The following is a 25,370-nucleotide window of genomic DNA, read 5'->3' as shown; positions in this document are numbered from 1 at the left end:
TAGCACAAGCAGGCACTCCTGGCCTACTGCATGTGTTTGGCCCTGAGCATCTCTCTGGGGGCTCTGAGAAGTCATGGAGTGAGAAGACAACAGCTCCTTGTTGCCTGTAATCTCACTACCCCAGGTAATCACTGCTAAAGCTTTTGTTCACTTCTTACCAGGGGGAGGTCCTCTAGTCTCCCATTTAAATTTTCCCCAAAGTTTTTTTTTTTTTTTTTTTTTTTGAGAAAGAGCCTCAAGCTGTCACCCTGGGTAGACTACTGTGACATCACAGCTCACAGCAACCTCCAACTACTGGGCTCAAGCGATTCTCCTGCCTCCACTTCCCAAGTAGCTGGGACCACAGGCGCCTGCCACAATGCCTGGCTATTTTTTGGTTGCAGCCATCATTGTTTGGCGGGCCTGGGCTGGATTCGAACCTGCCAACTCAGGTGTATGTGGCTGGTGCCTTAGCTGCTTGAGCCACAGGCACCGAGCCTCCCAAGTTTTATTATGAAAACTTTCAGCATGCAGCAAAGTTTAGATAGATAGATAGATTTATCTATATAGATTGCACTCATGAGTTAGAGAACACCTCAACAAAAATTGAGACCCCCATCTCTACTAAAAATAGAAAAATTGAGGCAAGAGGATTGCTTGAGCCAAGAGTTGGAGGTTGCTGTAAGCTATGATGTTACAGCACTCTTCACCCAGGGTGACAGCTTGAGACTCTGTCTCAAAAAAACTTTTTTTTACAATCAGATGTAAGTGTACCTTTAGAATAAAGTGGGGCTGCGCCTGTGGCTCAGTGAGTAGGGCGCCGGCCCCATATGCCGAGGGTGGCGGGTTCAAACCCAGCCCCGGCCAAACTGCAACAAAAAAATAGCCGGGTGCTGTGGCGGGCGCCTGTAGTCCCAGCTACTCGGGAGGCTGAGGCAAGAGAATCGCGTAAGCCCAGGAGTTGGAGGTTGCTGTGAGCTGTGTGAGGCCACGGCACTCTACCGAGGGCCATAAAGTGAGACTCTGTCTCTACAAAAAAAAAAAAAAAAATAGAATAAAGTGACAAATGTATATTTTCCTGTAACATACGTTCCTATCTTTCAGAGGAATTTCTCCATTCCTTCCTAGAGTTTTCTTTTCCGTTAGTACCTACCCTTCTTGGGAAGCAGGGAGGGCAAACACTGTTTGGGATAGGTTTTGCCTGTTGGAATCTATTTTACCCTTCAAATATATCTGTGTTACAGATATTAGTAGTTTGTTTTTGCTGAATAGTTTTTGGTAAATAATCACAGTTATCCATTCTCATATTGATAAATACCTAGGCTGTTTTTTAAGTTTTTGGCTATCGTCAATAAAGTGCTATGAACATTCTTGTAAAAATCTTTGTGGACATAATGTTTTCACTTCTTTTGGATAAAAATGTAGGAGTGGAATTACTCGGGCTAGGTATATGTTTGGTTTTCTGATAAGCTGCCAGAGTGTTTTCCAGAGTTGTATATTTAATACTTCACTAACAACATCCTTGCCAAAATCTGGCCTTGTCAGTCCTTTCAGTTTTATTCACTGTGGGTACGTGACAGTATTTCCTTGTGGTTTTGTGTTTCCCTGATGACTGATGGTGTGGATCATTTCCTTATTTCTGATTCATTTATGAAGTGTCTGATCAAATCTTTTCCTCATCTTTAAATTGACTATCATTTAATACTGAGTTGTAGGAGTCCTGTGTTTAAACTTTAAAGCTTAACTGTACAAGATCAGGATAGGGAAGGTTTATTGCTGGACATTAGTTTACATGAAAATGGCCTGAAGTGTGAGTTGAGCAAAAGCACACTCACTGACAGTTATGTGTACCAACTATTTCAAGCACTTGCCTGTGCTAAGCACTAGTACTAGTAATATAGAGATGATAGTCAGCTATAGTTCTAGGCCATGGTAAGAACTTTGGATTTTATTTTGAGTGTTTGGTGAAGCCACTCCAGAGTTGTAAGCAGAGAAGCGACATGATTTGGTTTCTTTCTTTCTTTTTTTTTTTTTGAGACAGTCTTTCTGTGTCGTCCTCGGTAGAGTGCTGTGGCGTCACAGCTGACAGCAAACTCAAACTCTTGGGCTTAAGCAATTCTCTTGCCTCAGCCTCCCGAGTAGCTGAGACTACAGGTGCCCACCCCAATACCCGGCTATTTTCTTATGCGGTTGTCATTGTTTAGCTGGCCCTGGCCAGGCTTGAACCCCCCAGCCTCGGTGCATGTGGCTGGTGCCATAACCACTGTGCTATGGGTGCCGAGCCATGATTTGGTTTCTTTTTGGCCAATAAACACAGAAATCTGTGTGTGGTTGCAGAAAGGCTAATGAGGAAACCAGTCATCTGGATGACAGATAAGAAAATCCTACCTGGGAAAGATGGGCAAAGCTTCATAAAGGAATAATGTTATTGCCAGACGCCTGGATGACAAGACACTTGTGAGGCAGGGAAGTCAGAAGTGACAGTGTGTGTGCATTTGATGAACCACAAATCACTTTGAATAACTAGTTGGATGGGTAGGTAAGTGGCAGGAGGTAGAGCTGATAGCAGACTCGTAAGGCCTTTGAAAGTTGAACTGGGAACAGGGTCACCATATTGTACAATTACCAAATTCTGTGTGGATAGGCCCGCTGGAGTTGTGTGACAAGGTCTCCCTCCTGGGCTGTTTGGCTCTTAACCTAAGGACAGTGGGCATTTATACAGGACTTTTTTTTTTTTTTGTAGAGACAGAGTCTCACTTTATGGCCCTCGGTAGAGTGCCGTGGCCTCACACAGCTCACAGCAACCTCCAACTCCTGGGCTTAAGCGATTCTCTTGCCTCAGCCTCCCAAGTAGCTGGGACTACAGGCATCCGCCACAACACCCGCTATTTTTTGGTTGCAGTTTGGCCGGGGCAGGTTTGAACCCGCCACCCTCGGTATATGGGGCCGGCGCCCTACCGACTGAGCCACAGGCGCTGCCCCTATACAGGGCTTTTAATTAGGTTGGAGACTGGAAGCTGGCATCAGGTATGACTAGGTGGGATAGAGCTAAAAAGGAGAAACCAGGGAGGAGCCAAGGGACTTCAAGGATTAAAGTTAGGTAGGGGTTGTGGAACTAGAAGTGTAGAGGCTTTGAGCTTAGAATGAATAGGAGGACTTGAGGTGTAGATGAGGGATAGAGGGAGCTAATGAGGTAATCATTCTTGTGGTTGCCCCCGTGCTCATGGTATTCAGAAATAAACCTTTCTCTTACTAATCTAAAACAAAACAAAATAAACAATATAAAACATTGAAACAGTACAGAAGTGTGTAGAATTGATAACATTTTCACCTTCTGGGCTGGGCATCTGTGGCTAAGTGGTTAGAGCGGTGGTGGCAGGTTCAAACCTGGCCCAGGCCTGTTTAAAAAAAATAAAAACAAAAACATTTCACCTTCTTTCTGTTCCTTTGAGCTACCTAAAACTATAATTATTTGGTGTAACTTCCATATTTTTGTGTATTTATTTGTTTTATATATATTAAAATCTATTGTATATACACTTACACAATTTAAAGTGAAATCATATTCAGCTTTTTTTTTTTTTTTTTGAGACAGAATCTCAAGCTGTCACCTTGGGGTAGGGTACCGTAACATCACAGGTCACAGGAACCTCAAACTCTTGGGCTTGAGTGATTCTCTTGCCTCAGCCTCCCAAGTAGCTGGGGCTATAGGTGCCTGCCACAATGCCTGACTGTTTTTTTTTGTTGTTGCAATTGTCATTGTTGTTTTAGCTGGCCCAGGCTGGGTTCGAGCTTGCCAGCTTCCATGTATGTGACGGGCATCCTACCCACTGAGCCGCCACAAGTGGAATCATATTCAGCATCTTTTACAACTTTATTTTTTCATATAATATCAATAAAATTTTGCCCTAATTATTTCTTTTCTTTTTTTTTTTGTAGAGACAGAGTTTCACTGTACCGCCCTCGGGTAGAGTGCCGTGGCGTCACACGGCTCACAGCAACCTCTTAACTCTTGGGCTTACGTGATTCTCTTGCCTCAGCCTCCCGTGTAGCTGGGACTACAGGCGCCTGCCACAACGCCCGGCTATTTTTTTGTTGCAGTTTGGCCGGGGCTGGGTTTGAACCCACCACCCTCGGCATATGGGGCCAGCGCCCTACTCACTGAGCCACAGGTGCCACCCATGCCTAATTATTTCTTAGTGACTACTCAGCATTCCATTGGTCAAACACACCATAATCTAATCACCAGCTAATTGACAGTCCTTTAAGCTGCGTTAAGTTTTTTGCTGTTCTCAGCAATAATGAAATGAGCGTTCTTTTCATTTGTCTCTGTACTGTGAAAACACAGCCTCAGAGAGCATGCGAGGTGACAGGCATGGAATTCAGATTGTGACTTGGGGAAAGTTGTGGTTCTGCTCCCTTGGGGGAGCATGTATTTTGCTCTGGATCTGTCCTCAGGGAACCTCCAACGGAGTAATCAGGATGGCAGAAGTCTGCAGGCCACATTCTAGAGGCAAAAATCAAAAGAACTGGGGCTGTTTCTCCGGATTTTAGCTAGGACTATTCACAGCTTCCAGGTTTCAGATAGGTTCTCATAAGGAGATAGAATAAGATTTTCCTATGGAGCCCTAGACTGGAGAAGAAGACAGACAAATATGTAGAAGTGGGAATTCCACAGACTAGGGTCAGTTGGGTTAGGACTATGGAGCTAGACTTTTCCGATGAATAGGTTGAAAGAGTAGTGAGGTTTCCCTTGTTGGATGCATTCAAACAGAGGCTGACATCTGTGGAAGGGCAGCACGTGAAGCAAGTTGAACTCTAAAAAATCGTTCTAACTTTGGTTAATAACAGCATTCCAAATGGAGATGATGAGGAACCACTGTGGGTACTGTGGGGTGTGTTAGGGGAGGGATTGACTGAGGGTCAGTTTGGGGGAGATGGGGTGGATATAGATTAAGCCCTACCTGAGACCAATAGTCAAGGAAGGGTAAAGAAAGTAGGGTCTCCGGTGCTTGACCTGGCTCCTTTTCTCTTAGATGGCCTGCTGTGTGACCTTGGTTCAGCTGTCCATTTCCTGTGACCACCTTATTGACAAGGACATCGGCTCCAAGTCTGACCCACTCTGCGTCCTTTTACAAGATGTGGGAGGGGGCAGCTGGGCTGAGGTGAGGTGGACCATGGAGGTTTAAGGTTGTGGAGGGAGGCTAGGACTAGATTTGGGGTGAAGAGTGTATGACTATGATGCTTATTGGCCTCTGCCTACAGCTTGGCCGGACTGAACGAGTGCGGAACTGCTCAAGCCCTCAGTTCTCCAAGACTCTGCAGCTTGAGTACCATTTTGAGACAGTCCAGAAGCTACGCTTTGGCATCTATGACATAGACAACAAGACACCAGATCTGGGGGATGATGACTTCCTAGGGGGGGCTGAGTGTTCCTTAGGACAGGTATGTAAGGCCCAGGATTAGAATCCTTCAGACACAGGTGTTTTGTAAGAGCGCCTGGATCCTGGAGGTGGGGAAAGTAAGCAGGACCTAACCCTGCCTGAGATCTCCCTCCACTTGCTGCTTTGCTCCAGATTGTGTCTAGCCAGAGACTGACTCTACCTTTGATGCTGAAGCCTGGAAAGCCTGCAGGGCGGGGGACTATCATGGTAAGGAAGAACCCAGTAAGGGTAGGGGTGCAGACTTCTATCAATGAAGAATTCATGATACAGTATCCTTTATTTAGGTCTCAGCTCAGGAGTTGAAGGACAGTCGTGTGGTAAACATGGAAGTGGAGGCCAGAAACCTAGATAAGAAGGTGTGTGTAGAAGGAGGCCCTGGGAATCCAAGAAATAAGGGAATAGGGATGGTGTGGGGGGACAGAGGGCTGACATAGTGGTTGTTTTTCCCTGAATCCTATAACCGAGATCTCTGTGGCATTGGCAGGACTTCCTAGGAAAATCGGATCCATTCCTGGAGTTCTTTCGCCAGGGTGATGGGAAATGGCACCTAACTTACAGATCTGAGGTGTGAAAACCCTGGGATTGGGTAGGGTGAGGTAGGAGAGAAACTCCTAGGGTTTGTGACTAGCAAAATTTGGAATACAGAAAGTCTGGGTAGGAAAGGTGGCAGCTCCTCATAGGCCAGGCCACAGCTCACAAGAAGCCTCACCCTCCATCCTCAGGTAATCAAGAACAACTTGAACCCCACATGGAAGCGCTTCTCAGTCCCCCTGCAGCATTTCTGTGGTGGGGACCCCAGCACACCCATCCAGGTGAGGAGCTTGCCTTCTGAGTGATGAACAGGGAAGAGAGCCTGGGGAGGGACTTATTCTTACCTGTCACCTAATTTCTCTATTTCCACACACACCTTCCTCTCAGGTGCGATGCTCTGATTATGACAGCGATGGCTCACACGATCTCATTGGTACCTTCTATACCAGCTTGGCCCAGCTGCAGGCAGTCCCGGTGAGCCCTGGCCCTGCTCAGGGGCATTGAAGTGGGCACAGATGGTTATAGCTTGGGGGAGAGGGAGGAGAGGGCACCTCTAGTCTTTGATGCTCTGGGAGTTTCCTATTCTTAATTTTTCTGTTTTCACCAGGCTCAGTTTGAATGTATCCATCCTGAGAAGCAGCAAAAAAAGAAAAACTATAAGAATTCTGGAACTATCCATGTTAAAATTTGCCAGGTGAGACAGTAGCTCTTATGACCCAGGCTCTGATCCCTAAGCTCCATGATTTCAACACTGTCACCCCAGCCATGACTCTGGTTTCATCTGCAGGTTGAAACGGAGTATTCCTTCTTGGACTACGTGATGGGAGGTTGTCAGATCAACTTCACTGTAAGTTGCCTTACTAGACACAAAAGAACAGGTCTCCACCTGGAGCTCCAGGTGGTCTTCACTTCCCTTTCTCACCTCCTTCCAGGTAGGCATAGACTTTACTGGATCCAATGGAGACCCCTCTTCACCCAACTCCTTACACTACCTGAGTCCAACAGGGGTCAATGAGTACCTGACAGCACTGTGGAGTGTGGGCAGTGTGGTTCAAGACTATGACTCGTGAGTAGCTGTTCTCTTAGCCGTCCCCATGCCCTGCGAATGCTTTAGCCTCTGAGCTCACAGCCCCCTCACTGCCTCCTCCCCAACTTATTGTCTTCTTACAGGGACAAGCTGTTCCCAGCATTTGGATTTGGGGCCCAAGTACCCCCTGATTGGCAGGTGAGCTTTCTTCCTTTCCCTCACTCCTATTTTCAGTTTCAGGATTCTGATTTGGGGTGATGCAGTGAACTTACTTGGTGCTAGCACTCAGCATTAAGAGAAGATGCACGGCTTGGCACCTGTGGCTCAAGTGGCTAAGGTGCCAGCCACATACACCTGAGCTGGCGGGTTTGAATCCAACCTGGGCCCACCAAATAACAGTGACAGCTGCAACCAAAAAATAGCTGGGTGTTGTGGCGGGCGCCTGTAGTCCCAGCTACTTGGGAGGCTGAGGCAAGAGAATCGCTTAAGCCCAGGAGTTGGAGGTTGCTGTGAGCTGTGATGCCACGGCACTCTACCTAGGGCTACAGCTTGAGGCTCTGTCTCAAAAAAAAAAAAAAAAGAGAGAGAGAGAAGATGCAGAGACCCTGCAAGCATGTCCCTGTACGTGTGTGTGTGTGTATAGCAAGTGCTCAGGACTAAATAGCTCCTGTGGAAATCTTGATACATAGAGATAGAGCCTTTATTCTTACCACAAAGAGGTTCATGGGAGAAGAACTTCATTTTCATTCTTGTCCTCAGGTCTCACATGAATTTTCATTGAACTTCAATCCCAGTAATCCCTACTGTGCAGGTGAGTTCCCACATCCACTTAAAGGTAGATCTGTCTACACCAGTGGTTCTCAACCTTACTAATGCTGTGGCCCTTTAATATAGTTCCTGTGGGTCACGACCCCTAGGTTGAGAACCACCGGTCTACATCTAGAAAGACATGTCTATACAGGCAAAGGAGAGTTGGGGAGCATAATAACCTGCCTACATTGTTTAGAGGGAGGATTTTACCAGTAGGCTTTTGGAATCTAATCATCACACCACACAACTTGGAGCATATTGCTTAGTGTCTATGTGTTTTGATTTTGTAATAAGACAATATTTTAGGATATTGAATACTCAAGGAGAGGATGCGAATAAAGCAGTAAGCATAGTACATACTAAGTGCTTTCTAAAAAATGGTAGCTGTTATATCATCATTATTATCTTCGCCTAGAAGCTCACAGGTACTTACTTGGGCATTGGTGGAAGCTTTGGTTGCCTCCTTGCAGGGTAGAGTGCCATGGCATCACAGCTCACAGCAACCTCCAACTCCTGGGTTTAGGAGATTCTCTTGCCTCAGCCCCAAGTAGCTAGGACTACAGGCGCCCGCCACAACGCCCAGCTATTTTTTTTTGTTGTTGCAGTTTGGCCGGGGCTGTGTTTGAACCCACCATCCTTGGTATATGGGGCCGGCGCCCTACTCACTGAGCCATAGGCGCCACCCTCTTTAACTGTATTTTGACATAAGTTCAGAGTTAGAAAAAATTTATAGGAATAGTCATAAGAGTTCATGTCATTGGAACTTAGGGATCAGTGTCTGAGTCATAGGGGCTATTGTTCACCTTTACGCAGATCCCTAAACATTAACATTTTTCCACATTTACTCTCATATGTATACTCTGTGTGTGTGCATATATACATTTTTAAGATTTTTTAAATGTTTGAGAATGTTGTGGTGAACTGCCCTGCCCCAAGTTTGCCTTTCTGGCCCTACCAACGTTACACCCATCATGATCCACATGGCCCCTAAATACTTCAGGGTGTCCTTTCCAAAATCAAGGATATTTTCTTTTATCTAGAGTGCTATGGCCTCACAGCTCACAGCAACCTCCAGCTCTTGGGCTTAGGTGATTTTCTTGCCTCAGCCTCCTGAGTAGCTGGGACTATAGGCGCCCACCACAATGGGCTATTTTTTTGTTGCAGTTTAGCCAGGATGGGTTTGAACCTGCCACCCTTGGTATATGGGGCCGGCACGCTACTCACTGAACCACAGGCGCTGCCCCCAAGGATATTTTCTTACATAACCACAGTCCAATTCTCAAAATGAGAAAATTAACATCAAACTATATCCGACCTATAGCATTTATTCAGTTGTCCTAATGTCTGTCTTTTTTTCTTTCTCTTTCTTTCTTCTCTCTCTCTTTCTGTCTTTCTTTCTTTCTTTTTCTTTTTTTGAGACAGAGTCTCAACTATGTCACCTTCAGTAGAGTGCTATGGTGTCACACCTCACAGCAACCTCCAACTCTTGGGCTTAGGTGATTCTCTTGCCTCAGCCTCCCAAGTAGGACCTGCCAAAACGCCCGGGTATTTGTTGCAATCCATTAGCTGTCCCTGACTGGGTTCAAACCCGCCACCATTGGTGTATGTGGCCAGCGCCATAACTACTGTGCTACGGGTGCCGAGCCTGTCCTAATGTCTTTTACAGCAAAAAATTAAAAAATCTTAGGTCACTGGGTGGTGCCTGTGGCTCAATTGGTGAGGTGCCAGGCCCATATACTGAGGGTGGTGGGTTCAAACCCAGCCCTGGCCAAACTGCAACAAAAAAATAGCTGGACATTGTGGCGGGCGCCTGTAGTCCCAGCTACTCCGGAGGGTGAGGCAAGAGAATCGCTTAAGCCCAGGAGTTGGAGGTTGCTGTGAGCTGTGTGATGCCACGGCACCCTACCGAGGGCCATAAAATGAGACTCTGTCTCTAAAAAAAAGAAATCTTAGGTCACACAGTGTATTCGATTATCTTTTTATCTGGATGAGTTCTTCATGTCTTTCATGATAATAACTTTTTTTTTTTTTTGTTTTTGTTTTTGTTTTTGGCCGGGGCTAGGTTTGAACCCGCCACCTCCGGCATATGGGACCGGTGCCCTACTCCTTGAGCCACAGGTGCCGCCCGATAATAACATTTTTGAAGAGGCCAGATAATTTCTAGAATGTCCCTCAGTTTGGGTTTACCTGATATATGATTAGATTCAGGTTATACATTTGTGGCAGGAATACCACTGAAGTGCTGCTGTCTATTCTCAGCGCATCATATCAAGAGGCAAATGATGTTGATTTGTCCTATTACCAATCATGTTAACTTTGATCACTTGGTTAAGGTAATGTCTACCAGGTTTCTCCACTGTACAAAGTACTGTTTTTCCCTTTGTAATTAGGATCTTTTAAGAAGATACTGTAGGGGGCGGCGCCTGTGGCTCAGTGAGTAGGGTGCCGGCCCCATATGCCGAGGGTGGCGGGTTCAAACCCAGCCCCGACCAAACTGCAACAACAAAAAAAAATAGCCGGGCGTTGTGGCGGGCGCCTGTAGTCCCAGCTGCTCGGGAGGCTGAGGCAAGAGAATTGCGTAAGCCCAAGAGTTAGAGGTTTCTGTGAGCCGTGTGACGTCATGGCACTCTACCCGAGGGTGGTACAGTGAGACTCTGTCTCTACAAAAAAAAAAAAAAGAAGATACTGTAGGCTCAGCGCCTGTAGCTCAGTGGCTAGGGTGCCAGCCACATATACCAGAACTGGCAGGTTCGAACCCAGGCCTGCCAAACAACAATGATAAATACAACCAAAAAATAGCCAGGCATTATGGCAAGCGCCTGTAGTCCCAGCTACTTGGGAGGCTGAGGTGAGAGAATCGCTTAAGCCCAAGAGTTTGAGGTTGCCGTGAGCTGTGACATCACCACATTCTACCCAGGGTGACACAGTGAGACTGTATCAAGAAAAAAAAAAGGAAGAAGATACTATGAAGTATATAAATATCCGATTGTTCATCAACTTTTCCCCCAGTTAAAAATAATTTTTTTTAGAGACAGAATCTTGCTGTCTGGATGAGGCAAGAGAATGCCTAGTCTGGCCTCAAACTCCTAAACACAATCCTTTCCCTTCTTCCTCACAAGCAGCTGGAATTACACATGCATGCACTACGGTGTGCTCAGCTATACTCTAGGTTTTTGGGGTTTTTTGAGACAGAGTCCTACCCTATGCCCCTGAGCAGAGTACAGGGGGCTGCCTCAGCCTCTGGAAGCCGCTGGATTACAGGCGCTTGCTGCCGCGCCCGTCTGGATTTTTCTATTTTTTTCATGAGTTGGGGGTCTCACTGTCGCTCAGGCGAGTACTGAACTCCTGAGCTCAAGCAATTCTCCCTCCTCAGCCTCCCACAGTGCTGGGGCGTGAGCCACTGTGCCTGGCTCTCTAGGTTTTTTTTTGAGACGGAGTCTCACTATGTCGCCCTCAGTAAAGTGCTATGGTGTCATAGCTTACAGCAACCTCAAACTCTTGGGGTTAAGCGATTCTCTTGCCTTAGCCTCCCAAGTAGCTGGGACTACAGGTGCCTGCCACAATGCCTAACTATTTTTTGTTGTTGTTGCAGTTGTCATTGTTTAGCTGTCCTGGGCTGGGTTCGAACCTGCCAGCCTCGGTGCACGTGGCCGGTGCCATAACCACTGTGCTACAGGCGTGGAGCCTACACTCTTAATTTTATTTATGTATTTTTTTGAGACAGAGTGTATGTCACCTTTGGTGGAGTGCCGTGGCATCACAGATCACAGCAACCTCAAACTCTTACCTCAAGAGATTCTTTCACCTCAGCCTCCCAAATAGTTGGGTCTACAGGCACCCTCCACAATGCCCAGCTATTTTTTTGTTGCAGTTGTCATTATTGTATAGCTGGCCCAGGCCAGGTTTGAACCATTGGTGTATGTGGCAGGTGCCAAGCCCACTCTTTTAGTTTTAACATCCATTGATGATCCTTGCCTTAATCAGTTATTTCTATGATGATTATCAAATGATTTTGTAATTCTTCCTTCTGTATTAAGAGCTTTCCCATAATTAATACCTGTATGGATCTTTATTAAATGGATTATAATTCATTATTTTATTAAGTAGGTTATACTCTGATGCGCAATACCTCCTGATTTTGTGCAGGGGATCCTCTTAATTTGAGTTTTAGTTCAAGCTGTGATTTAAGGCAAGTTCGTGCCTCTCTTTGAACCTTAGTTTCCTCATCTGTGAATAGAGGTACATACCCTGGGTCGTAGGGTGATTGAATGAAATGCACATAGGTTCCCAAATCTTGGCTACAATAGGGTGATTTCAGGAGTGGCCCAGTCTCAAGAGATCTAGGATTTTACAGTCTTTTTTGCCTTCCTCTGCAGGTATCCAGGGCATTGTGGATGCCTACCGCCAAGCCCTGCCCCAAATTCGCCTGTATGGCCCCACCAACTTTGCACCCATCATCAACCACGTGGCCAGGTTTGCAGCCCAGGCTGCACATCAAGCGACTGCCTCGGTGAGGGGGGCTGTGGGCAGCAGTGGCAATGGTGGTGGGTCAGAGGCTCCCTTTGAGGACTATGTAATAAGGGACTTTTCAAGGTGGGAATGTATGGGTGGGGTATATGAAGGAGTTTGGGAAGGAGGATCTCCTCAGGACATAAATTGGCTTGTCCCCAGCAATACTTCGTGCTGTTGCTGTTGACGGATGGTGCTGTGACAGATGTAGATGCCACACGTGAGGCTGTGGTACATGCCTCGAACCTGCCTATGTCAGTGATCATTGTGGGTGTAGGTGGTGCTGACTTCCAAGCCATGGAACAGCTGGACGCTGATGGGGGCCCTTTGCGAACATGTTCTGGGCAGACCGCTGCCCGGGACATAGTGCAGTTTGTGCCCTACCGCCGATTCCAGAATGTGAGTGCGGGCAAGTTTGATCTGGGGGTTTACCCTCACCCTCACATGAGTGGGGATACTTGCCCTTTCCCTTACATAGAGGGCAGGATTGGGTGTTGGGTTTTGTATCCTTTCTTGGGTATGAAGTATAGACCTTGGGCAGTTATTTTGGGCCACCTCTAACCTTGCCCTTCTTCTCTTGGCAGGCCCCTCGGGAGGCACTGGCGCAGACTGTACTTGCAGAAGTGCCCACACAACTGGTCTCCTACTTCAAGGCCCAAGGTTGGCTCCCATTCAAGCCTCTTCCACCCTCAGCCAAGACTAGTGCACAGGCCCCCCAGGCCTAGATTTCCTTAGAGGCTGTGGACAGTCTTTAGCCCTCTGTCCCCAAGACCTCGCTGGGCCATTGCCGAACCTACCTACTCTCCTCAGTGCTCACATTTTATATTTTTGATACTTGTATAATTGTTTCTGCTGTTGCTGCTCTTGATCCCTGATGCTTGCCCTCTGGTATCCTCATTCAATAAAGAACAGTGAAGACCCCTACTTTGCCACTACGGTGTTTTTTTGAGTGGGAGGCTGCTATTAGCCATGTTTACTTTTCCTCCCTGAGACTGCTGATCTTAGGGATTGTTGAGTGAAAAATTCCTCTGGTGTAATAGCTTCATTCAAAGAAATTGGGTATTCCTAGCCAGATATCTGAATGACTCTATTTTTGAAAATACAAAGTTTGAATTTCCAGCACTTCAGCCTTCCCTCCCTCAGGGTATAGCTGATCAGGTAACACAAAGTGGAAAGTGCTAGACCTCATAAAAGGCAGCAAAGGAAAAGCAAGAATGAAGGCTATGTCATACTTCTAGAGAAAGAAGAAGGGTAGTTCTGGCCCTAAAAATAGGTGAAAGATGATCTTGACTTTTAGCTTCAGTAGAGTGCCCTAGCATCATAGCTCACAGCAACTTCAAACTCCTGGGCTCAAGGGGTTCTCTTGCCTCAGCCTCCCCAGTAGCTGGGAATACTGCTCCCGGCACAACACCCACCTGTTTTTAGCAACGGGGTCTCGGGGATCTTGCTCTTGGGCTCAGGCTGGTCTGGAACTTCTGAACTCAAGCAAATCACCTGCCTTGGCCTCCAGAATGCTAGGATTATAGGCTGAGCACCATGCCCAGCCTAAAATCTTGAATTTTTAAGTAGCTATAAATTTTTTTTTTTTTTTTTTTTGCAGTTTTTGGCCTGGGCTGGGTTTGAACCCGCCACCTCTGGCATATGGGGCGGGCGCCCTACTCCATTGAGCCACAGGCACTGCCCAAATACCTATAAAATTCTAAATACAGAAAAATACCCAAACTTTGATGTCCCAATGAAACATATTTCATATGTATCTTTTAGTGCATACCTGCTGTTTTAGCATGTCTTAAGATTTTTTTCTCATCTTTGTACCCTCAGTGAGTCCCCAACAATAAAAAGATTTTTTTTTTTTGTAGAGACAGTCTCACTGTACCGCCCTTGGGTAGAGTGCCGTGGCATCACACGGCTCACAGGAACCTCTAACTCTTGGGCTTACGCGATTCTCTTGCCTCAGCCTCCCGAGTAGCTGGGACTACAGGCGCCCGCCCCAACGCCCGGCTATTTTTTTTTTGTTGCAGTTTGGCCGGGGCTGGGTTTGAACCCGCCACCCTCGGCATATGGGCCAGCGCCCTACTCACTGAGCCACAGGCACCGCCCAACAATAAAAAGATTTTTTTTCTCATTTTTAAAATGTATGTTGGGACCAGGCACAGTGGCTTACACCTGTAATCCTAGCACTCGGGGAGGCTGATGCAAGAGGATCACATGAGGTCAGGAGTTTGAGACCAGCCTGAGCAAGGCGAGACATCATCTCTACAAAAAAGAGAAAACTTGGGCATGGTAGTGCATCCCTGTAGTGCCAGCTACCCAGGGAGGCTAAGATAGGAGGATTGCTTGTAAGATGATGATACTGTACTGTAACCAAAGTGACACAGCAAGATTATTTCAAAAAAATAAGGTATGTTAGTGTAAAATTTCAAAAATACATATTATATAAAATAGCGGAACAGGTGAGGGCCCATATTTTTCCTAGATCTGACAAAAAATCTTTTTTCTAAACAGGATGTTGTAGGCCGGTGGCTCACGCCTGTAATCCCAACACTTGGGAAGCTGAGGAAGATGTATTATCTGAACTCAGGAGTTGAGACCAGCCTGAGCAAGAGCAAAACCCTGTCCCTAAAAACAGCCAGGCGTCGTGGCCAGCACCTGTATTCCCAGCTGCTTGGGAGGCTGGGGCAAGAGGATCACTTGAACCCAAAAGCTTGAGGTTGCTGTGAGCTAAGACAACACTCTACGGAGAGTGACCAAGTGAGACTGTCTCAAAAAAAAAAAAGGATGTTAGATATACTATTTGTGCTTTGTTTTTATTTGGGGTGTCTTCTTTAGAACTTACACTCTCACCTCATTCTTTTAATTTTTAGATTTTTAGAGACAGGGTCTCTATTGCCCGTGTTGGAGTGGTGTGGCACATCTCACTGTAAACTGAACTACTGAGCTCAGGAGATTCTCCTGTCTCCTCCCAAGTAGCTAGAACTACAGGTGCATGCCACCATATCTGGCTAATTTTTCTATTTTTTGTAGAGATGGGATTTTGGTATGTTTTTCAAGATGGTCTTAATCTCCTGGTCTCAATCCTCCTGCCTCAGCCTCCCAAAATGCTGGGATTACACTGTGTCCAGCCTTCATTATATTTTGTTTTGTTTTGCAATGCTTTGTTTTAATTACTACATTATTTCTTTTTTTTTTTGTTTTTTTTTTTGGCCAGGGCTATGTTTGAACCCGCCACCTCCGGCATATGGGACCGGAGCCCTACTCCTTGAGCCACAGGTGCCGCCTTACTACATTATTTCTAATGCCCACACGTTTTTCTCTTATATGAGTGTATCATAATTTAGCCAATCCCTTATTTAAGGAGATTTGAGTCCCTTCCAGTTTATTTTATTCTGTTACAAAGCAGGCCGAAATGAACATCCTTATACATTTGTGCACTTAAGAATATTGAAGAATTCATTCCTGTATGGGGAAAAGCTAGATGAAAGGGGATATTTCAAATTTTAATAAAAGAAAAAAATACTTTTTTTTTTTTTTTTTAGTCACACTTTTTGTCATCCTTGACTGAGTGCGATGGTGTCTGTCATAGCTCTTGGCAATCTCAAACTTAGTCTCAAGTGATCCTTTTGCCTCAGCTTCCCAAATAGCTGGTACTACAGGTACCTGCCTCAATGCATGGCTAGTATTATTTACTTTTTTGAGACAGTTTCATTTTGTTGCCCTTGGTATAGTGCCGTTATGTCATAGGTCACAGCAACCTCAAATTCTTGGCCTCAAGTGAGTCTCTTGTCTAAGCCTTCCATGTAGCTGGATCTATAGGTACCCACCACAATACCAGGCTATTTTTTAGAGAAGGGGTCTCGAACCTGTGAGCTCAGACAATCCACCTGCCCGGTCCAGCTAGTTTTCTTTTTTTTTTTTTTTTTTTTCGGTTTTTGGCCGGGGCTAGGTTTGAACCTGCCACCTCTGGCATATGGGACTGGCGCCTTACTCCTTGAGCCACAGGCGCCGCCCTCCAGCTAGTTTTCTTTAGAGATGGGGTCTTGCTCTTGGCTCAGGCTGGTCTCTAAATCCTGAGCTGAAACAATCTACCTGCTTTACGCCTCCCAGAGTGGCAGGATTACAGGCCATTACACCTGGCCCCCAAATTTTAATAGAAATTGCAAATTGTCCTCTGTAACACAAGTTATGATCAAACTTAACCCCCTTTTGTTAATATGTCAGGCAAAAATATAAAAAAAATTTTTAGATTCATTTATTTTTATTTATTCATTTATTTATATTTTAATCTTCTCTGTATCATTCCGATTTTAGTATATATGCTGCCAAAGCAAGCACTAGACTTATTTAAACATGAAGTCTAGAAAGCACTTCTATGTTTGGGAAATAAATTTCTTCTCAATAGCCTGTTCATAGGCCTGAGTATGTGTTATAGTCTTTATTCTGTTAATGTTACTAACATTTTGTACATATTGAAAATATTTTCTCCCAGGTTGTTAAGTCTTATCATTTATGGTAAGTATCCTTTTGCACATAGAACTCTATTAATATGTAATTTTAAATTGTTACATGTGCCAATTTAACTTGCTTTTTAAAAAGTTATCCATACTACTCAGCGCCTGTAGTTCAGTGGTTAGGGCGCCAGCCACATACACTGGGGCTGATGGGTTCACTAAACAACAATGGCAACTACAACAAAAAAATAGCTGGGCATTGTGGCAGGCGCCTGTAGTCCCAGCTACTTAGGAGGCTGAGGCTTAAGCCCTAGAGTTTGAGATTGCTGTGACCTATGACACCATGGTACTCTACCAAGGATGATATAGTGAGACTCTGTCTCAAAAAATAAAAAATAAATAAAAAGTTATCCATATATCACTAATTACTTTGCATGACCTTAAACATTCTCTTATATTATCATTTCTGTTGGCTGCATATTATTTTGTAGCATAATATATCTACTTGGATACTAAGTTTCCAGTTTTTTCTTTTTTTTTTTTTTTGAGACAGAGTCTTTACTTTGTCACCCTCTGTAGCATAATAGCTCACAGCAACCTCCAACCTCAAGTGATTCTCTTGCTTCAGCCTCCCAAGTGGCTGAGACTACAGGCACCACCACAACGCCCGGCTATTTTTAGAGATGGGTCTCGCATAGCTCAGGCTGGTCTCGAAGCCATGAGCTAAGGCAGTCCATCGGCCTCAACCTCCCAGAGTGCTAGGATTACAGGTGTGTAATTACTGGCTCTAGTTTTCTTCATAAATAATACTATAGCACTCTGGGAGGCCGAGGTGGGTGGATTGCCTGAGCTCACAGGTTCAAGACCAGCCTGAGCAAAAACAAGACCCCATCTCTAAAAACAGTTGGGCATTGTGGCATGCACCTGTAGTCTTAGCTACTTGGGAGGCTGAGACAAGAGAATCACTTGAGCCCAAGAGTTTGAGGTTGCTGTGAGCTATGATGCCAGGGCAGTCTACCAAAGGCAACAAAATGAGACTCTGTCTCAAAACAAACAAAATATTGTAATATCTTAGAGGTATTCCTTTTGAATACATCTATGTATTCTTTGGACATATGCTTAGAAGTGGAACTGTTGTGATTAAAATGTATAAAACGTTATAGATTGTATGATTTTTGGTTTCTTCTTTTTTTTTTTTTGAGATAGAGTCTCACTATGTCACCTTCGGTAGAGTGCCGTGGTGTCACAGCTCACAGGAACCTCAAACTCTTAAGCTTAAGTTATTCTCTTGCCTCAGCCTCCCAAGTAGTTGGGACTACAGGTGCCTGCCACAACACCTGGCTATTTTTTGTTGTAGTTGTCATTGTTGTTTAGCAGGCCTGGGCCAGCAACCCGCCAGCCCTGGTGTATGTGGTTGGCGCCCACTGAGCTATGGGCACCAAGCAGGTTTCTTTTTTTTTTAGAGGCAGAATCTTGCCCTTTTGTCCAGGACTACAGTGGCAGGATCATGGCTCCCTGAAGACTCACACCTGAGCTCAAGAGATCTTCCTGCCTTAGCTTTCTGAGTTGCTGGGATTATAGACATGAGCCAGTATACCTGGCTAAGAGTATAAAAATGTTTTAAGGCTTTTGGTTCATATTGTGAAACTGCCATCCAGAAAAGTATTAGTTCGTATTTCTAAATTTAGGCTTCAAGAGCACTCTGTAGAATCTTTTTCATCTTCATATTACAATAATATCCTCCAATTTTAGACAGATGAATATATTCCTACCCTTACGTGTATGTTAGACATTCCCAGTTCCACTTTCTAAAGGTGTAACCACTGTTAATAATCTGATTATTCTTTCAAAGCATGAACACACTGGGAAGGATCCTAACATGGTATATGTTTCTTTGCCCATGTTTGTACCCTTTTTCTACCCTTAAGTAGAACACAATCTTTTTTTTTTTTTTTTTTTTATAGAGACAGAGTCTCACTTTACTGCCCTCGGTAGAGTACCGTGACGTCACACGGCTCACAGCAACCTCCAGCTCTTGGGCTTCCGTGATTCTCCTGCCTCAGCCTCCTGAGCAGCTGGGACTACAGGTGCCCGCCACAACGCCCGGCTATTTTTTGGTTGCAGTTCAGCCAGGGCTGGGTTTGAACCCACCACCCTCAGTATATGGGGCCGGCACCCTACTCACTGAGCCACAGGCGCCACCCAGAACACAATCTTTTGATGCCTGTTTCTCCACCTTTTTTCCCTCCAGTGCCACTTTTGGCCATTAGAGTGAAGAATTCTTGGGTCTGTAAATAAATTGTCCTGTTTTCTGGACCATCTTCTTTCCCCTGTCAGGCTTCTTTAGGGCAGAGGCTTGTGAATACTAAAACACTTATACCATGCCTAGCATACATTTGGGCACTCAGGTCTCAGGACAGCCTAAGTAGAGACTACCAGGCTTGCAGAAGCTTCCTAGAAGCCCTCAAGTGTCCTTAGTTCTTGAGTGCCTGGAGAAAGGGGACAATTTCCCCTCCACCTGCATCTAGGAGTTGGGGACTTTCCTAAACATCGGGAGTAGAAATTTTGGAACACAAATATGTCTTCAGGCTGCCTGGCAGCTCTGCAGTTCAAAGAGGATGGCTTCTGGAGGAAGATGGGCCTGGGTACTGTTCTTGTGCTGTTCTTCACTAGCTGTGTGACCTTGACCAAGTTTTGTGACCTGAGCAATTACCCTCTCCAGTCGTGAGGATTAAGTTAGGTAGTGTATGTTGTCCATAGCACCATTTCTTGTGCATAGTAAGCACTCCATTCACATCAGGTGCTGCTACTATGTTGATCTGGATTTCTCCAAGAAAAAAGGGTGCATTGGGAGGCAAACCCCCATACTTATATGCGAAAGGCAGCCAGAGCTCTCCCAACAGAGCACCCCAAAGCACTGATCCAGCTTCCTTCAGCAGAGCTCAATTGTACTCCAACAATCAGCATGTTTAATGAGGCCCCCCAGTGGCCCCTGTGGCACTGTCACCTGCCCCCTCTGAGGTTCGCACACCATGAGCACGGACTCGATACAAACACGTGAAACGGGGATGGCCCCAGTTGCTTAGAATCTGGATCTTCACCTTGGGAAAGGCAGCTGGGGGGTCATTCTGGGGAGACAAATGGATCACACCAAGACCTATTCTCCCAAGGGCTGCTGTCCTCCCCAATCCTCCACCCCTTACTTGGCCACTCCGTTAGCACTTTTTATCCCCAGAGACAAACACACCTGCAGGTGGAAAGTCTGAATCTCAGATTTCTCCACATCAAAGGTGAATTTCCCCAAGAAAACTTCAGTCTCATCATCAATCTGGAGGCCCTGGTGGGTGAAAAATGAATGGAGGAACCATGAGGCATAAGGTGGAAGGGAGAAAAGTTTGCTGAGGATCGTCTCTGTGTTCAAGAGCTACATGCATGCTGCTATGTATTTTTTGTATTCCACTATAGTGGGGAATGTGGGCTCTAAGAAACTTGGTTTTAGTTTTTAATTAGGCCAATTGTTAGCTGTATTGCCTTGGGCAAATAATGTACCTTTTCTGAACATTCCTCATCTGTAAAAGGGGATAAGAATAGTACTTCATAGGTTGTTATGTGGATGCAATGAAATAAAACATGTAAACTGCTTGGCACAGAGTGGGCGCCCAACAAGCCATAACTCATATTTGGACAAGGTTATGACTGTAACTTACAGCAGCCCTAAGAGTCAAATAGTACCTCAATTTCATAGATGAGCAAACGAAGACTCAAATACTGGCACCGGTTCTCATGACTGCTTGGGGCTTTCTAGGCAAAATCCCCCACCTCCTGACCTCAGCCCCACTCACAAAGACAGCAAAGTCGCGGGGGGCGCTGTTGGCTCCCCCAGTGTGCGCCACGCTGGGCGGCGGATGCTGCAGGGTGATGTCGCTCAGCTGCACACGACCCGGCAGCCGGATCACCACCTGGCCCTGGTCGCCCTCAAAAGCCCAGCAATTCCCAGGGAACACGTCTGGCTGCAGGCAGGCGGACAGACCATCAGAACCGGAGGACTAAACGATTGCTGCACCCCCCCCCCCCAGCGTAGGCATCGGCTCAGGCAGGCTCCGCTCCTAGCTCCAGCCCAACTTCGGTCCCACCTGGAGCTCTGCCTCCAGACCGGGTCCCTGCCCATCCACAACCTGCCCAGGGCCCAGGTCTCCACGTAGCCAGTTCATCCTTGGCTTTGGCCAAAGCTTCCCCCAAGCCAGGCCCCGCCTCCAGCGAGGCTCATCCTCCGCCCAGCCTGGCCCCACCTGGCACTACACCCTCAGTTCAGCCAAGTCCAGTCTCCAGGACTTCTTCTGAGTGCTTTCTACAGCATCCTTACCCCTGGCCCCATCCAGGGATTCTGTTTCTAGGCTTACCTCCAGGATAACCGTGGGCGGGCGCGCGTAGTTCCAGAAACTGAAGCGATTCCAGAAGTAGGCAGTGTTGGTGTCTTCGTAGTCGTGGGATGTCTTCTCTAGATCAATGGAGGCTCCTGAAGTAAGGAAGAGAAATAACCCTCAGGGGTTCCCAGGCCTTACCCACAGATGGAGAAGGCTGTGTCTGAGGCTTCATCTTCTTTTGCCGGCCAGGTGCATAGGTCTATCTATGTGTCAGTGTCTCCGTCTCTTTCCGTGTGTGTGAGTCTCTGTACCCCAGTATCTCAGCGTCTTACCCACAGAGCTCAGCGCATAGTCAGGTTTCCGCACAAAGTCCTCATTCAGCCTCTGGAACACGAGCTTAGCCACTTTCTGAAAAGAGGAAGGACGGAGCCAGGAGGGGCGGGGCTTGCAGGCCGGTTTGCAGGAGGGCGGGATTCCCCGCCCTAGCTGCTCTGGGGGTTACTTCGTGGGCCGCAGAAGAAATGAAGCAGGGCTTTGGGGAGGAGCTTAAGTCTCAAGACCCAGGGAGCGGGGATCTACTAGGTGTTTCCAAAGTGGGCTAGGGCTCACCTCACTGTTGGCTGCGCGGACGCTGGACACCTCCTTGTGGAGTTTATCCAGCTCGGCCTGGAGTTGCTGCAGTTGCTGCCCTTGGGAGCGCACGCGCTCGTGGTACTCACTGGAGGCGGGAGGTTGGCGCAGTGCAGTGGGTTCCCTGTCCCCTTGGACACCTCACATAAGGCCCCCTATGCTCCCAAGGTGCTCAAAGAAGCACCTTCAAACCGTCTATTTTCCCACCCTCGGTGCCCACTTTCACCTTAGAGTCAGCATCTCCTTAGGTTCCTATTGGAAGGAGGGAAGGACAAAATTATGGGGCTGATCAGCAACCCTCCCCCTTGCCCTACTTCAGCCTGAGAACAGCCAGGCTCAAAGTGCCTACTTTTTTTTTGAGACAGTCTCACTTTGTCGCCCTCAATAGAGTGCTGTGCCGTCACAGCTCACAGCAACCTCAAACTCTTGGGCTCAAGAGATTCTTTTGCCTCAGCCTCCCAAGTAGCTGGGACTACAGGCACCCGCCACAATGCCTGGCTATTTTTAGAGACAGGGTCTCCGCTCTTGCTCAGGCTGGTCTCCAACCTCTGAGCTCAAGCAATCCTCAGCCTTCCAGAGTGCTAGAATTACATGCGTGAGCAACTGTGCCCAGCCTCAAAGTGCCTACTTTTTGAGGACTGTGTCCTCTCCTCTGACTGTTCCTTTAACCTTCCAGGATCACAGCCTCTCAGAGCCCCTCAAGCACCTCTAGGAAAAAAATCCCTCAAAAAATTTTATATGCAGCTTTAGGATTATAGCCTCTGGCACTGTTGCTCTCCCAGCAACCCAGAAGACTCCCACAATCTCCAGGTTTACAACCTGCCAACCACCCACCCAAGACATAGTGTCCCCAACTCACATTCTCCAAAGGAGGGACCAGATACAGGAGCCCCAACCAGAGTGCTGAAGAAAGAGGAGGCATCTTAAAGAAGGGAAAGGAAGAGGAGGGGGGTTCCCTACCATAAGAGTCTTGAGAGGATTGGTTCTGGGGAAAGAAGGGCGTCTGAAGGGACACTAAAGGGCTCTGAAGGGGAATGTGAGGAGCTGAAGGGGCAGAGTGGGCTGAAGGACATACATGGGAGAATTTGTGCTGGGTTTGGCTCCAAAGCAGCAGGGGGTGGGAGGGAGGGAATTCACCGGCCCTCACCTGCCAGAAAGAGGCTCAGCAGCGACACAGCCGTGAGTAGGAAGCGGATGGAACAAACCTCCCTAAGGAACCAGAGGGAGGCTGAGGCTCTAGCCCCTAGTCAACCCCTCAGCTCCCACCCCAGGGCCCTAGACCAGCTCCTATGAACACGACTCAACGAGATCTGAATCGGCTCAAGCATCAGCTAGGTCCCGGCCCTGCTCTGCACCCCCTGGGGTGCCTTGTCCCTCCCTCTGACCTGTACACACTGACCAGCACGTCTCCTACCAGGGATAACAACACGCTCAGCACCTGGAGGAGTAGGCCTGAGGACAGGAGAGGGGGCTCAGACAGGGGAATATGACTCAGAGAAGGGCAGGGGAGATGAGGCGGGGGCTTCGGGAGCATAGAGGTTCTCGAAAGGGGTTCAAAAGGGGACCAGGGATGGGCCTGGAGCTCATGAAGAGAGGAGTAGGTTAGGAGAATTAGATGGGCTCTAGGAGAATGAGTTGAGGCTTGGAGAAGGGACCGGATAGCCAGACGTGGGTGTGGGACTCCGAACGGAGAATCGGGTCTCAGAAATGAGAACTGGAGTTTGGAGAGGGCAGCTGGAGGGTCAGAGGGGATTGGGACTGGCCTGGCCCGTACTCAGAAAGCTCTTGGACACGCGCGGGGTAGGCATCTCCTGCCTCAGATCCAGGGCCGAGAGAAGGTCAAGCTGCTCCTCAGAGACTACAGGAGACTCAGCCGGTTCTGCGGGAGCCCAATGACTCCATTGGGGCCTTGCGCACCGCAGGCCCAGTTTTCCCCAAGGACCCGGCCGCAGGTTCACCACCCCAGATTACGGACAACTTGGAACCCCCTCACACGGTTTGCTCTCCCCTCTCCACCCTCCCAGGTCTGTCTTGTTATTCTGAGTCTCCGCCCCTCAGGGAGGTTCAGTCAAGAATTGGTCCCACCTCAAACGGATACCCTTCCCTCAGTCTCGTCTTGGCGCGGCCCCATAGTCCCAGTAGCCACTCACGCTAACACTGAGGCCGCGCCTCTTCGATGGCGTCCAATCACAAGATTTCTCCCGCCCCTTTCCATGACAGACCATCGCACCGAGGCCTCGCCCCTTAAGGGATCTTAGCACCGCCCCTTTACCCTACAGGCCCCGCCCCACAGGAGGTGCTCAGACTTAATTTTAGGCCCGTCCCACATCAAGCCCCGCCCCGTAGGGCCCCGCCCCCTCCATCGGCTCACCCGAGTTCGACCCCGCCCGCACCCGAGGCCCCGCCCCTCACGGTTGCCGCGCCACAGGCGGTCTGCCCGTCGTAGCTCCGAGACGCCGGCTTCTGCCGAGAGCTTCCTGCCCACGTGGTTCCTCCGGGCACTCCTGCGCTCAAGGCGGGCTCACCGCAGCTCGAGCCCCGGGCTCGTCTACCCTCGGGCTCCCCAGGCCCCGGCCCAGCTGACCGGTGGCCGTTGCTGTCCTCTGAGGTGACGCTCACTGAGCTGTTGCTGTTGTCGCTGTAGAAGTTGGGCGTGTGCTTGCGCGGGGACGCAGCGGAGCCGGGGCGGGGGCTCCGCCGCATCCTGACCCGGGGCCGCCTCCTCACGGACGCCAAGGTCGCCGCCGCAGTCGTTTAAGGCAGCCTCTGCGCGCCGCCGGGACCCCCGCGGACCCTGCGTGCAGCCAGCCGGCCGGGCGGCCGGACCCAGCTCTCTCGCTTGTGTCTAGGCCCGGCTGCTGACGTAACAGAGGACCCCCCATAGTCTCGGCGGAACGTCCAGGCCGAGCGTCACAGAGCTAGCGGTGACGACGCCGGGAGCCATGGCAGCCTCTTTTACTCTTTCTGACGTTTGAAGACCGCAGCGATATCACAATATTTCCAGAACACCCCATCTAAAATTGCACTTAGGGTAAAACAGTTTCCATCCCCTTCCCTGATTTTTCTCCTTAGCACTTGTCACTAACGTGCTGTATATTTCACTTGTTATTTCATTATTACCTGTCAGGCCTACTAGAATGTAAACTTTATGAGGGCAGGCATCTTTGTTTCTTGTGCTCACTGCTGTATCCTCCAGCACCTAGATAGGCCTAGCATCAGTAGGCGCTCAAACATTTGTGACTAAATAAGTGTTAAAGAACAAGGCATCACCCCTAGCACTTCTAGATAAAGATTTAGTCTCTTTTGCTCTGCAAGCCCTTATCTCTTTCCTTTCATCTCAGTTATGCCAGAGAACTCTGCCCTCAGGATCTGCAGGTCTCTCCCCACAACCATTTTCCCCAGGGATCTGTCAATGGGAATTCAACCCCCACCAATGATTCATTCTCAGACCATACACCTGAGCCATGGAGAATGGGATGGAGGAATCACAGATGGTCATAGGCAGAAGAATGGAGATTCCCAAACTCCTGGTGTGCAACAGAATACCAAGCACAACCTTGAGATTCTACTGCAGCATTTTTGGAGGAGCTGGCCTAGGTCTATGCTTTTTTTTTTTTTTTTTTGAGAC

General features: G+C 47.8%; 2 protein-coding genes across 10 annotated transcripts in view; one reads left to right on the top strand and one right to left on the bottom strand.

The window, feature by feature from the left end:
* Positions 1-13,220, top strand: part of LOC128574264 (RNA-binding protein 12) — a 39,262-nt gene extending 26,042 nt beyond the window's left edge. For 7 of the 9 annotated variants that reach the window (XM_053574955.1, XM_053574958.1, XM_053574956.1 and 4 more), the window contains 15 exons: positions 5,016-5,144; positions 5,245-5,424; positions 5,556-5,630; positions 5,708-5,779; positions 5,908-5,988; positions 6,146-6,235; positions 6,342-6,428; positions 6,562-6,648; positions 6,742-6,801; positions 6,887-7,020; positions 7,125-7,179; positions 7,741-7,792; positions 12,168-12,301; positions 12,463-12,699; positions 12,885-13,220. In XM_053574955.1, the coding sequence (XP_053430930.1) occupies positions 5,016-5,144; positions 5,245-5,424; positions 5,556-5,630; positions 5,708-5,779; positions 5,908-5,988; positions 6,146-6,235; positions 6,342-6,428; positions 6,562-6,648; positions 6,742-6,801; positions 6,887-7,020; positions 7,125-7,179; positions 7,741-7,792; positions 12,168-12,301; positions 12,463-12,699; positions 12,885-13,025 (1,614 nt within the window). In that variant the 3' untranslated portion in view covers positions 13,026-13,220. Of the gene's footprint in view, positions 1-5,015; positions 5,145-5,244; positions 5,425-5,555; positions 5,631-5,707; positions 5,780-5,907; positions 5,989-6,145; positions 6,236-6,341; positions 6,429-6,561; positions 6,649-6,741; positions 6,802-6,886; positions 7,021-7,124; positions 7,180-7,740; positions 7,793-12,167; positions 12,302-12,462; positions 12,700-12,884 lie in introns of those variants that run through there. The other 2 variants (XM_053574962.1, XR_008376656.1) reach the window with 2 other exon arrangements.
* Positions 13,221-19,690: 6,470 nt separating this feature from the next.
* On the bottom strand, positions 19,691-24,559 carry SPAG4 (sperm associated antigen 4). Its single transcript, XM_053574988.1, has 12 exons — positions 24,136-24,559; positions 23,517-23,621; positions 23,128-23,194; positions 22,890-22,951; positions 22,602-22,645; positions 21,969-21,994; positions 21,722-21,830; positions 21,445-21,520; positions 21,149-21,264; positions 20,591-20,758; positions 19,996-20,085; positions 19,691-19,876 (listed from the first exon to the last, which is right to left on the bottom strand). Exons 1-12 carry the CDS (start codon positions 24,443-24,445, stop codon positions 19,718-19,720), a joined length of 1,332 nt encoding a protein of 443 aa, XP_053430963.1. The 5' UTR covers positions 24,446-24,559; the 3' UTR covers positions 19,691-19,717.
* Positions 24,560-25,370: the final 811 nt, after the last annotated feature.

The sequence above is a fragment of the Nycticebus coucang genome, chromosome 21 (assembly GCF_027406575.1).
Source record: "Nycticebus coucang isolate mNycCou1 chromosome 21, mNycCou1.pri, whole genome shotgun sequence".
Classification (NCBI taxonomy): Eukaryota; Metazoa; Chordata; class Mammalia; order Primates; family Lorisidae; genus Nycticebus; species Nycticebus coucang.
Note: the sequence above shows the minus strand (reverse complement) of the source record. Positions and strands in the feature narration are given on the sequence as shown.

Coding starts and splice junctions, on each gene's coding strand:
- SPAG4 (XM_053574988.1), bottom strand. CDS start 24,445: ATGCGGCGGAGCCCCCGCCCCGGCTCCGCTGCGTCCCCGCGCAAGCAC. Junction 21,831..21,968: donor AAGGAGATGCTGACTCTAAG/GTGAAAGTGGGC, acceptor TCCCGCCTCCAG/TGAGTACCACGAGCGCGTGC. Junction 21,265..21,444: donor CTATGCGCTGAGCTCTGTGG/GTAAGACGCTGA, acceptor TCCTTACTTCAG/GAGCCTCCATTGATCTAGAG.